The 13,255-nt window shown below is 42.3% G+C and overlaps 1 protein-coding gene across 1 annotated transcript; it reads right to left on the bottom strand.

Moving 5' to 3' along the window:
- Window positions 1-635: 635 nt before the first annotated feature.
- LOC129715747 (uncharacterized) lies at window positions 636-6,191 on the bottom strand. The gene has a single exon (XM_055665603.1). It carries the CDS (start codon window positions 6,184-6,186, stop codon window positions 4,693-4,695), a length of 1,494 nt encoding a protein of 497 aa, XP_055521578.1. The 5' UTR covers window positions 6,187-6,191; the 3' UTR covers window positions 636-4,692.
- Window positions 6,192-13,255: the final 7,064 nt, after the last annotated feature.

The raw sequence follows: 13,255 nt of genomic DNA, 5'->3' as shown, positions 1-13,255 counted from the left end.
TCCTTGAATGATGTACCTGCCGGTGACTTGCTCAATATCTCCCAGAACACGAACCTGCATCTCCGCACAAGCGTTCAAAGGGTTTACACGTCACACAGCGTTACTTAATTTACGTGCTCTATGATGTGTTAATTACAAAAAACAGTTTCAATTGAAAATAAGCAATATATGAAGCACAATACTGTCAACCAGGCATCCATTTTTTACATCGGAAGCATTATGGATCATCTAAACATAGTCTGTTGCGAAAGTTACAGATTACTTCTGAAAGGATAGCAGAATACAAAGTACGAGGATTACTCAGGCGGGTCAAGCACATTTCTGTAGAATGTGGACGGTACGTTTCAAAATAGGCGGAGGACATCTGTAGAGATGGACAGTGCCAAAGACCTGTCAAGTGATTCCCCCCCCCCCCAACTTTAGTTCCTAGTATGTATCGTTCCCCTACATTAGTCTGCAGAATGGTCCCAATTTGAAACGAGTTGCCCTATCCATGACTGCCGAGATGCTGCCTGGACCCCTTTGAATTATGCAACACCTTTCCTCACTGTGTTGGAAGCCAAAGCTAAGTCCATCTTCTTCTCTCTTATCATCTCCCTCGTGTGGGGAGTTGAAAACCATCCGCAAATCGGGACGATCGAAACTCCTGTAGCCGGCGGTCGAAGCCCTTGTGTTGGGGCGGTCGAACGTCCTGCAGCGTTGAGTTCCCGCAGGTCAGTCTCTGACCAGAGACCGCGAGCTCCGTTATGTTAAGTCTGCAAACACCCACGGTTGGATGGCAAAGGGAACGCGGGCTCTGCGATGTGAAAGCCCCGTAGGCGACCACAGTAGGAGCACTCAAATTTGGTCTCCAGCAAAGGCCGCCAACTCCTCGGTGTTAGTATGTGAACGGAGATACGATATGGAACATAATCGTATCCCCGTCGAGGTAAGAGACTAGAAAAAGTCCCCCCCCCCCATGAAACAAACTAAAGAACACTAAAAACATACATTTAACACATACAATTAAAACACAAAGAAGGAAAGGCGCTACTTGGTGGAATCTTTGTGGCTTCAGAAAGAATAATGTCTGGTTCAGGTGAGATATAATTGTTCTCACACTACCGATGTCTGCCATTTATCCTATTGTAGGTATGTTGCAAAGCCTACCTGAAGAGTAGCTGAAAATCTGTCGCTGCGGGTGTGCGCGTTTTGGCGCCGTTTAGAGGGGGCGGGTTTAAAACGCAATTTTCTCTAGGCTGTTCCAATCGAGGATGTTCAGCCTAGTTAATTATTAATGAAAAATCGCAGGAAGACCCCGTCGCTTCAGCTATTATTAGTTATAAAAGGCTTTATATAATTGGTATAGTAGTTTAAAAATTAACCTCTAAACCTGCAACCACTGGCTACCGGCAGGGTCTCATACAGCAGACAACAGAAGGTAAGTTGTTTATTTTTACATTAAAAAGGGCTTCTTAAGATCCCTTTATACAAAGTTTAATATTTTGGGCCCATTATATCCCGCAGTATTTTTCTCGGCATTTGGGGGCACAAATCCACCGCAATGTGAACGTTCTAAACCAGCTCGTTCCACAGGATCAGACTTGAAAGCTGATTTAAATGGGCATTTATTTACAGCAATTGAACACTAAATTCCTTCCATTTGGCTTATAAATTAATGTAAATCAGATTTTAAAAATCATGTTTTATTGTGAATTATTTGTGAATATTATTTGGACACTTGGGCTATTTAAAAATGTTAATCATTTATTAAGAAAAGGATAGATGTTTAGATCTAGTAATTGAAGTTTGAAATTAGCTACAATTGGGTAACTAACTAATTATATGCTTTAATTTCAGGTCATCCAAGTAAGATTATTTTATATTTGTTTCAGAATGGTTCAATCTATGATAACTGGAAATTTCATTCAGTTCTCTTATTTTTTAAGAAAGTTATGGGCTTTTGACTGTCCACGATCACAGCTTTTTTGTTATGTCCATAGAAAATCAATAGGGAACAAGATGCTAATTTCCGAGTATGAAAATGGCCATAACTTTTTAAATACTTGAGATATGAAAGTGAATTAGGTGTCAAATTAAACTTCTTTTTATGCTTTATCTGATGGGATAAATTGCAGACTTGATTTTTTAAATCTCAAAATTTTGTAACATTGCTACCTATTGGTTTTGGTAGAGAAAAGTTATTTAGAATTGAATTACAAGGGGGAAGTATTTAGAAGTAAAAGGGGATAAAATTGTATTAGAAGTAGAGCAATACAAAGTAATACTGGCAGACAAGATTAAGAACAGGTCCAAAGTATTTTATGTTGATCCAGTAAAGGGATAAGACCCATTGGGGACCAATCTCTATGTAAAACCACAAGATGTAGTTTAGTTTTAGTTTAGAGATACAGCAGGGAAACAGGCCCTTCGGCCCACTGAGACCGCGCCGACCAGCGATACCCGCACACTAACGCTATCTTACGCACACGAGGGACAATTTACATTGATAGCAGCCAATTAACCTTCAAACCTGTATGTCTTTGGAGTGTGGGAGGAATCCGGAGACCCTGGAGAAATCCCTTGCAGGTCACGAGGAGAACGTGCAAACTCCGCACAGACAGCACCCGTAGTCAGGATCGAACCCTAGTCTCTAGCGCTGTGAGGCAGCAACTCTACCGCTGTGGCACTGTACCACCCAGTGTGAATACTTCTGGTGTTAGAGGTATAGAGCGGTAATTAAAAATTGATTATAAGTGCAAAGAGGGACATAAAAGTATCACTAGCAGACAATATGAAATACTGGTCCAAAGCATTTTATGTGTAACCAGTAAAAGGATAGGACCCATTCGGGAACCATCTCTATGTGGTACCACAGGTTTAGGTGAAGTCTGAAATCAGTACCTCTACACTGTATAGAAAGGAACTGTAGATGCGGGTTTACACCGAAGATAGACACAAAAAGCTGGAGTAACTCAGCAGGTCAGGCAGCATCTCTCGAGACGAGGAATGGGTGATGTTTCTTCAGACTGAATAGATCATTGTTAGCTAGGAGATGGTGCCAACAAAACAAACAGATACGGGGTCGGTCAGACTGGTGGGAGAACTGGGAAGAGGGAGGGATGGAAAGAGAGGGTAATCAAGGATTACTTGAAATTAGAGAAGTCAAAATTCATACCGCTGTTATAAGCTGCCCAAGTGAAATATGAGGTACTGTTCTGCCAATTTGCGCTGGGCCTCACTCTGACCTCTGCTCTGTATTTACTGAAGGGAAGGAAATTGCATTTCTTGAACCTTAGAACATGTTACCATTAAAAAGGAAATATTATATATCTTGGAGGAGATTTACGATGGATGTAGCCCAGACTACCATGGGAGGAGATTGCTTTGAGTCTGGCAGAGATTCTTATTGTTCACTTTGACGACTGAAGTGCAAGAAATCAGGAGGACAGCAAATGTGGTCCCTTTATTCAAGAAGGGCAGCGGGGATAAACCAGGTAATTCCAGGCCTCTGAACCTAAAGTCAATCGTAGAGAAGGTATGGGGAATAAAGCTGATACACAGGACTGCTGTACACTTGCACAGAGGGAAGAGCTTTGTTTGGAGAAGCATTTGTTTCTAGAGGACTAGAATACAAAAACAGGGATGTAATGATGAGGCTTTATATGGTGCTGGTGAAACCACATTTGGATAATTGCGAGCAATTATCGCCTTAGCAGATAGAGTCATACCTAACACTCATGCCTGAAGAGGAATGTGCTGGTGCTGGAGAGGGCCCAGAGGTGGTTTACGAGAATGATCCCAGGAATGAGTGGGTTAACCTATGATGAGCGTTTGATGGCACTGGGCCTGTACTCGCTGGAATTTAGCAGGATGCGGGGAGATTTCATTGGAACTTACCGAATCAGTGAAAGGCCTGGATTGAGTGGATGTGGAGAGGATGTTTCCACTAGTGGGAAAGTCTAGGATCAGAGGCCAGAACCTCAGAATAAAAGGACGTTCCTTTAGAAAAGAGACAAGGATGAATGTTGGATGGCTGGTGAATCTGTGGAATTCATTGCCAAGTCAATGGACATTTTTAAAACGTAGATTTCTACTCCACCATTCAATCATGGCTGACCTACCTCTCCCTCCCAAACCCTATTCTCGTGCCTTCTCCCCATAACCCGACACCCGTACTAATCAAAGAATCTATCTATCTCTGCCTTTAAAATATCCATCGACTTGGTCTCCACAACTGTCTGTGGCAATGAATTCCACCCTCTGATGAAAGAAATTCCTCCTCATCTTCTTAAAAAAAGTCCTTTAATTCTGAGGCTGTGACCGCTGGTCCTAGACTCTCCCACTAGTGGCAACATCCTCTCCACATCCAGGCCTTTCACGCTTTGGTAAGTTCCTATAAGGTCCCTCTTCATCCTTCTAAACTCCAGTGAGTACAGGCCCAGTGCCGTCAAATGCTCATCATATGTTAACCCACTCATTCCTGGGATCATTCTAGTAAACCTCCTCTGGACCCTCTCTATTGCCAGCAAAGCCTTCCTGGGATAAGGGGCCTATGGGAATATGTTGAGAAGGAGGCAGCTTCGAGGAAGGAAGGTTCGGTGTGAAAGGCAATGGGCAGATGGGGGAGGGGAAGGACGAGGAATTAGAATGAGGATTTGTGTATCGGTTGAATGAGACACACTGGAAAACAGCTGGAATGTTTCGCAGTTACTAATTGGAAGAGAACCAGTTCATCACGTTTGAAAATTTTTTCTTTAACATTTCGCCAGTACTTTTCCCTCCCGCCGCACCTGCCTTCGAACACTCTGGTAACAGCTTCTCGTTGTTCGCGATTTGTTCTCTGACCTCTGCCTTCTTCTTCAAAGCGGTCAGTGCCTGAATTCGCTCAATGAAGCCGGGCTTCCCCTCCTTTTTCTCAGCCTGAATCAGGAGGTCAATGTAAGCCGGGGTGGACAACGGGTTTGGTCTCAGGGCTATTTCTTCAAGTCGTCTAATGCCCTGGGATAATTCTTGAATCAGCTCCAGAACTGTGTTCCCCACCTCAGCAAACTCCTGCTCAAGTTTCTCCATAATCTTCTGCAGACTCATCTTCTCACCGTATGCCTTCTCATACTTTTCCTTCAGTTTAATGTACGTCTTTTTCTCCTTTTTTGTTACACAGACATACCTGTACTTTTCCCTCACGTGATTTTGTGAGGCACACTTCCCCGGACAGACTACACAATTTCCCCGCCAGTCCATTGATGAACACCAGTATTTCAAAATATAACCTGCATACATACAGGGGTCGTGACAACTGTATTCACAAACCGTACAGTTGTTTACTAATGAATCATCGCTGCCAAGTTTCCTCTTTTCTTTAACAGTCACATCGACCTCGTGCTCAAAGTATTTATTTTCCTCCAGTTTGGACTGATTTTGGTTCAGAACTTGTTGGGTTTTCTTGAGCTCCTCTAATTTGGTCAGCCCTGCTTGGATCAGAGGCTGCAACCCGGCCACTACAGACTCCAGCTGGCTACGTTCCTTCAGAACCTCTCTGGTCAGGAGCAGGCTCCTCGCCTGCATCATGCTCAGAGCTGCGAAGAACTTCTTCATACTGTTTGACCCCATCTTCCACAACATCTGGTCAAAGTCATCATCCTCTTCCCCACTGTCGTCAGATCTCCCCTCGTCACCAGAGGTCGGACGCTGGGCAAAAATGGCAGAATTGTTAAACTTGAAGTGAACTGACAATCCGTTTTTGTCTTTGGGGCAGGGTACCTTGTCGGCTTTCAGTGCCTCCAGAACTGGGGGGCGCTGCCCGTCCGCGAATGTCACCATTATCTGAATGTTCTCCGCGATATCTTTGCCAAAAATGGAAAGGATGGAATCGAAGACATATTTCTGTGTCGGGGTCAGGCGAGCCAGAGAGGCTTGGACGACGAAACAGACCGCGTCGATCTGATCAATGCCCTGTGGGGAAGTGAAGAACGTGCGGATTTGGTCAATGATCTGTTGATCCTGGCTGATGCCCCTGGTGTCCCCAAATCCTGGCGTGTCGATGATAGTCAGAGAGCAGTCGATGTTAAACCCTACCTGGTGGTGGAGATGGTAGGCAGTGATGGAGGAAGTCTGGCTCTCAGCCTGGGATTTTCCCGTCTCTTCCTGTATTAACTTGTATCTGATGTTGTCCCGCCACTCCACGCCCAAGATGTAGTTGATCATCCCGTTGATGAAGCTGCTCGAAACTGATCCCAACACCTCCTTTCTAGGTTGAGCTTGTAATGGAAGGGTTCCCTCTGGCTATTAATTGAAGCTTGTTCGAGAAGTTTGTCAGGGGGGCATTCTCTTTGGTCCGTCTGAACTAAACTCACTCCTCACTAAACTGGAAGTGGACACTCAACAAAATTCAATGATCTGAAACATAGCACGAGAATAAAATCATAAAGCTGAATTTGTCCACGCGACGTTCGTAGTTTTGAAGATGTGACCAAAGTTTAGTTTAGAGATCCAGTGTGGAAACGGCCCTTCGTCCCCCCGAGTCCGTTCCGGCCACGATCCCCGCCCACTGAAGGGCCTTTTCCCACCATCCATATGACAATTTCGACCTAACCTGGGTGCTTGAGCCTAGCTGCCTCACGGGCGCCGACCCACTTCGATGCCGAGCCGATGAGTTGTGTGGTTGTCCCGACACCGGCGCGCGTTCCGAAAATTTGACAACGGTCTCAAAAATTCCGCCAGTAGCGCCCGCTTTGAGGTCATCGCACCGCCTCGATGCCGTACGTACCTTCCTTGGATTACGCTCAACGATCTTCATGTCAATTCGTAGGGTCACTTTTGGTGAACCCTCCACTCGCCCACGCTTCCAGTTTGGTCCGCGCTTGCGCAATGCAGCTCATGAATCGTGGGACAGGCCCTTTACACTATCTTACACATAACGCAATTGCAATGTATCGCTATGCCTGCTGGCCACATCCGGCCCTCCCATGATATTTGTATCCGCCCGCACAAGCGCTTAACATTAAAACGTTCCGGGGCAGAGGGTTTTTTATTTAACAGGTTCTGTGGTAGTGGATTCTTGCTACGAGATAAAACAGCACCCCAACTTGCCCTAGCCCCTCCCTCTTTACTAGACTGGCGGCCAACAATCTTTTTTCTTTTTCCCCCTCAGGGACTGACAGCTCCATGTGTAATTTTCCTTTTCCTTTTCCCCCTCCTCGGTCTACAGCCATCGCCGTCCAGTGGATCTCCTCCCCCCTCCTGGAACTACTTCTGAGCCAAACCGTTCCCTGCCCCCCCCCCGCCTCTGCCCCGGCTGCAAACCCAGGGCGGGGAGACTCTTGCTTTCCTCCGGCTTCCATGGACCTCGCAGACACCTCCCGCCCGCCCCCCACCCGCCCCCCCCACCCCGCCAACATCGTCGAGACCGATTAGAGATAGTAGACGTAGGGAAGTTACGAGAGAGAGAGAATCATTAATTTATTATTTTTAAAAATATTTTATTCGATTATACATTACAAAGTACACTTTTTTAACCGGTGCCTAATATATTTTAACAGATACAATTATCTGTACAACTTCTTTTTTTTTTCAAGAGGACGAAGTAAGAAAAAACGGAGATAGTAATGAATAAGGGAAAGTAGTGTGTGTTGATAAAAAAAGGATAATCGATAGTGAGGAAAAATAGAGAGGATAGCGAGAATAGGAGCGGATGGAGATTATCAATAACGCAAGATATGCGTTTTCATATTGTTTATCATCTTTCACCCATACCTGAAACTTTAATTTTACGATACTAGTTGCACCACTTAATCCAAGAAATCAATAAATTGAGAACCAACTCGTTTAAGAATTGGTCTTGTTATCTTAGAGGAGCTCATTTCTTCCCACAAGAGAACTCCCAGGTGGGCTGTAAGTAGCCCTCTATTGTCATTCAGACCTTGCGGTCCTGAACAAAATTTTTGTTGCCTTGCAAAAACACACAAAAAACCACAATTACAATCCACCAAAGTTAGATTGCATCACTCTCCTGGATGGAAGGCAAAAGTCTTAAGTCTTGTCTCTTCCCTTCTTATTCTCCTCTGGTGTCCAACATATTACTATTACCACTTTTAAGTGTTGGATCGTAGCTCTTTCCCACTTTAAGGATTGTTTTTTTGCTGTTATTAACCCATAATTAAAATTAGTTTTGGGATATGTTTAATGTGTTCCTGTTCTCCCATACTCCAAATATAATCTACTTTCAGGTAATTAGTTCCCTTTTTTATCTTAAATAGCAGTTGTGAATATATCAAAATATCACACACACAGGTTATAAGTTTTGTGCAAGAAACAAAAGATGTGTAATAATTGCATTTTGAGAAGACCTTTGTCACATATGGGAGAGATTCTTTTGGTAGCAATTTTATTCAACCTCGCTTTTTTTTGAATAATATAATCTATGTAGCAGTTTTAATTGAATTAATAAAATTGTGCTAAGCATGTAATCGAACCTTTTATTGTATATAATATCACATACTTTTCCCATGTTTCTTTTTCGAAATTTTTATAGTTAGTTCTTTTTCCCCCAGTCTTTCTTCTAATGGCCTCTGTGTGATGGGGTACTTTCTCTATTGAAAATACTATTATATACATATGATATGTAATTTTTGTGAATCCGCCTTTAATAGTCATTGCTGTGCTTCTAATGTGGATCTTAAACTTATACTTTTATGAATTCTGTGTGTATATTTTCTTCACACAAAGTCACATATCTGTAGATATTTAAATTATTTGGTTTGTTCTTCAGTTTTAAATTTTAAGTTGCTTACATTGTGTTGATATGGATGATAACAGTTTTTCCCCACTATGTTATATTCGATACCATACATGTCGCCTATATATTTGTTTTTCCTACAACCAATTTTCCCATTGTCTTGTAACATGTTTTTTAATCCACATTGAGAGATGGTTTAAATCCCGGAATTGTTCACTAACTCTTTGTGTGTTAGACACACTTGATAGTTTCTTATTTTAAAGTTAATTGTATTTGTTTTCCAAATTCGTATGGTATTATGTCCTAATTGGATTCTTCCTTATATAATGTATTATGCAATTTTATTCAGGGAGAAGAGGCGATCGGCTCCTATATGCGCGACGGTACCATCCTCTTTGTCATTTTAATCCATGTTCCGTCTGTTGAAAAGAACGGGTCCAACCCCTTAAATTATAATCTTATTATTATGCGTCGTCCCATAGGGGTATACACACAATGGGACGTGCAAGTCCCCCGACCCATCTTTGGGATTACACAAATGATTTATTTAAATTCTATGTACTTTATAGTCCCCAATAAAGTTTGGTAATATTAGAATCTAATTGTTTTTTTTAATGTTTAGGTGTATATATATTGGCTTGAAATAAATATATTATTTTGTGGTCAAATTAGCATTTTATCATAGCAATTTATTCTGCCAATTATGACACGGAAGCGTTTCCCAGACTTTAACTAAGGCGTTCATATTTATATTTAATAGTGGCAATAAAATTAGCATGTCAATAATGATTTATTATCTTCTGGTAATTTGAATACCCACAGAACGCTTAGAACGTTTTTCGGGATTTCTGGCAATTTTAAATGGAAATGGTGAATAGAGTGATCTGTCCCGCTGATTCTTGGGCGGGCTTTATGACCATAAAATTTCGCTTTTTATTCCAATTCATATTTACTGTGTATCCTCGAAAAACAGAGCTTCAGAATTCCTCTATTCAACCGTTAATACGATAAGGGTTGGAGATAAGTCTCGTTTGTGCCGAGGACCACTGGTGTCATGTATTGTACAGGAGACAGTTATCATCATGCTGGCGTTATAGCGTAAAATTTTGTTATTATTTGAGTCATCATAGTATGTTATAAGGTCCCTGAATGGTCATAAATTTGGCATGCAATTCTTAACTCTGTTTCAGCCAATGAGGGCTCTATCATTAAAGTGCAAATAGTCAGGGTGATACTACACATTCCCTGCCGTATTATGCCGCCTCGACAGGGACGTTCCGGAATTTTTTGGAGATAACAATAGTTATGTAAGGGTGACGCAATACTTTCTCCTGCGTCGCATACCTCGGGTTTTATCTCGATACCGCGGTAATTTTAACCCCATCTACCCATTCTACAAAATTATCTCCCAGAATCTAGGAATTTTTTAGAGGTACTTTGTACAAATACCTGTCACTATCAGTACCTGATCAAATGCTTTCTTTCTCTGCATCCAAAGAAAACACTGTGATTAAATCTTCCTTGCTTCCGTTTTATGTGAATACATTATATTAAAAAGGCATCCTCAAATTATTTGATGATTAGCTGTTAGGTGTATAAACCCATGTTTGGTCCGGATTTATCAATTTATTATATATTTTAATCTCTTTGCGAAAGTTCTTTAGCTAAAATTTATTTCCATGCTCTGTATATTAAAAGTACAAAATTCCACTAGGCCAAACAAACCTCTTGGACTTTTCCAACTGATTAATCTCCTCCCTCCTTCCCACCGGCTTATGAATTTTAATATTATGATACGCATTTTTCATTAGTTTAGTATGTATAGTAAACCATGCCTAACGTCTCATAGCATACAATCATACATCCTAAATTTATTTGTTTCAAATTAACTATATTGTGTAGTTATTTTAAATCTATTATGATTATTTAGTAAGTTAGTAATACTATACTAGAATTCCCTTCCCCCAAACTCCATTAGTTAGTCCTATTGGTGTAATTCCAGTCTTTAACCATAACCATTTTCATACTCTCCTGTGTTGGTAATGCTAATCTTTTCACTTCTTCAAAGGGTGGCATTCCAGTTACATAAAGTGCAAAGAAGTTCATAATCGTTGTTCCTGATACTATTTTTAGGCTGTACAGGCAGAAACCCAAATTGTTTAATTGTTTTTAGGTCTATCAAACGACTCCTTTAAGTTTAATGTTCCGTTTATCTTTAATCGATGGCTGTTTTCCTCTTTGCTTACCGTTTGGTGATGGTAACAACGTTGGTGTCGTTGTGTTTTTGGTCTGGTGTGGGGTTTGCAACTTCCTGATCACTTTGGGCGGTGGCCCGTGCCGAGAGTGCGTCAACATGCTGTACGGGGCTGTGTTTGATTGTGCTTACCGCATGCTAAAACTTGGCTGCTTCGCCAGGGTTAAAGTCAGGACAGTGGCCACTGAAGAAGCAATCTGCATGGTGATCATGACTCAGCTCCTTTGCCGTTTCATTACATTCGGTGTGGGTAAAGATGTCTCGAGTAAAAATATAACTTTTTTTACATGTAGAAGTCTATCTAAGAAGCATTAATATGTTGTATATTGTCAAAATAGAAAGGCATATACTGTTATTCTGTTTGTATTTTTCTTGGTTTTGATTGCCAATTGCTATGAAATGCTTTTGACTAGAGTACAACAAATAGGGAGGCCGTTATAATCGTTTTAGCAACTTAATAAAATAATAAGCCCTGTGTGACCTTGAGATTTCTTTTTAAGGGGGCATTACCCAAAATGTTAAGCATTTGCAGAATCTGATGTTTCTTTTCGTGATAGAAGGAACTTGGCACGGATGCTGATGTTCCTGTAGACATATGATGTCCATCTTGCTAATCTGTATGCATTCAGCAACAATCTTTTAAACATGATTAAACGCAGAATTTCAGAAAGAAAATCTACATTTAAATTCTTTAATTTTTTTGATACATTTTTGTATTGCAAATTCATTTTAAGCATTGAGAGGGCACTTGTGACGACGGTATGTCACTGAGGCCTGCGGAATTTTGCCTATTAATGCGTCTTTATTTTTAATAAAATTATTAAGAAACAATTGTCCAGACAGTGCCCGCAACCTAATGTTTAGCCGACAAAGACCCATCATACTTTTTTTTGCGGATCTGTACTAGAAAAAAAATATCACACGGGTCTACAGTACAGACTTGTCAGTTTTTTAATAAAGCCCGCATTTTTATACATTTTGGTTTCGCCGCGCCAGTGTAGAGAATTACGCAAGTGTTTATACATTGCTAGATCGGTCCTCCACCCCCCCCCCCATTTTCGGTGACCATATGCCTTGTGATCACAAGCAATGACCAGGAATTTAAGTAGTCATATTTAGGTGCTTTGTTGCCTGATCATTTGCTGCAGTATGACTGCTTGAAGCTGCGAGTTCATCCGGCATCAACATGCTTAAATTAGTGGTTTCTTCACTGCTGGTACGCTTTTTGCACATTCCTAGGTAGCCTTGGCCGCCATCTTTAGCTTATGCTTGTGGAGAAGAGGATCTGAGTCCCCCTTCAGCGTTGGTTCTCATGCTATAAAATACATTCTCCAATTTGGTTCCGTCTCTGAGTAATTGTGATGGCCCACTCAAGAATGCCATTTTTAGCGGCGGGAAAACGCCTTTTGTGTGCTGGCTGCCGCATGGTTTGGGATCATTTAGATGAAGGGGACCTTCAAAGTACATTATCTATTGTGCAATGGCACAAAGCTTGGTGGCAGTGTGGACTGAGAGTATTATGCTATGAGATACAATTGGTGACTTGACAGGTTGGGTGGGTGGCAGGATGCGTTATAATGTGGATATTGTGCTCGTTATCCACTTTGGTAGTGAAACACCGGGAATCGATTCTATCTAGAATGGTGTCAATTTGGGGAAAAGGCGGAAGGCCGCACGGGAGCTTAGCGAGTCGCGCTGTTTCTCAGTCAATTAAGTAAGCTGCACGGCAAGACTGCAGTGAAGACAGCGAATGGCATGTTGGCCTTTTAAACAAGTGGAGTTGGCGCTGCTGTTAACAGACTGGCGTCCGCCTGCAGTCCGTCGTCTTAACTTTTTTCCTGTTGGCCTTTTTTTTTGTCTTGTTTTGAGTCCCCGTGTTTAGGTTTGTACGAGAGCAATGTGTTAAGGGTGTAATGATCTGTAGTGTCTCGTGAACATCTTCCTTTGCGGGCAAATCGAAGACTTTTTCGTGTCGTATCCCCCTTCTCTTCCTCTCCATCGCTGAGGCTAATGGCTGAGCTGCGGCCTCCAACCGCGACCCTGCCCTAAGGCTCTCCGAGGCATAGCACGCCGCGGACTTACCAGGTGATGTAAGAGAGTCCGTCTTCGGGGCACGAGGCAGCGGTCCAGTGCCGATTTTCTATGTTGATGGCGGTCTGGCGTTCGTGCGCGGCCTGGAGCTGATGCGGCGGGGCTCGGAGCCGGAGCTGGGGCGGCTGCCTGATCTGTCCGCCGGCATTCTCCGGAGCGTAAAATTTCTTCGCTGCATAAGGAGGTCATGCAGG

Source organism: Leucoraja erinacea, unplaced genomic scaffold (assembly GCF_028641065.1).
Source record: "Leucoraja erinacea ecotype New England unplaced genomic scaffold, Leri_hhj_1 Leri_1370S, whole genome shotgun sequence".
NCBI classification, from domain to species: domain Eukaryota; kingdom Metazoa; phylum Chordata; class Chondrichthyes; order Rajiformes; family Rajidae; genus Leucoraja; species Leucoraja erinaceus.
This window is presented reverse-complemented; position numbering and strand designations above follow the sequence as displayed.

What these genes read in the sequence shown, in the direction of transcription:
- LOC129715747 (XM_055665603.1), bottom strand. Translation starts at nt 6,186, where the DNA reads ATGATCAACTACATCTTGGGCGTGGAGTGGCGGGACAACATCAGATAC.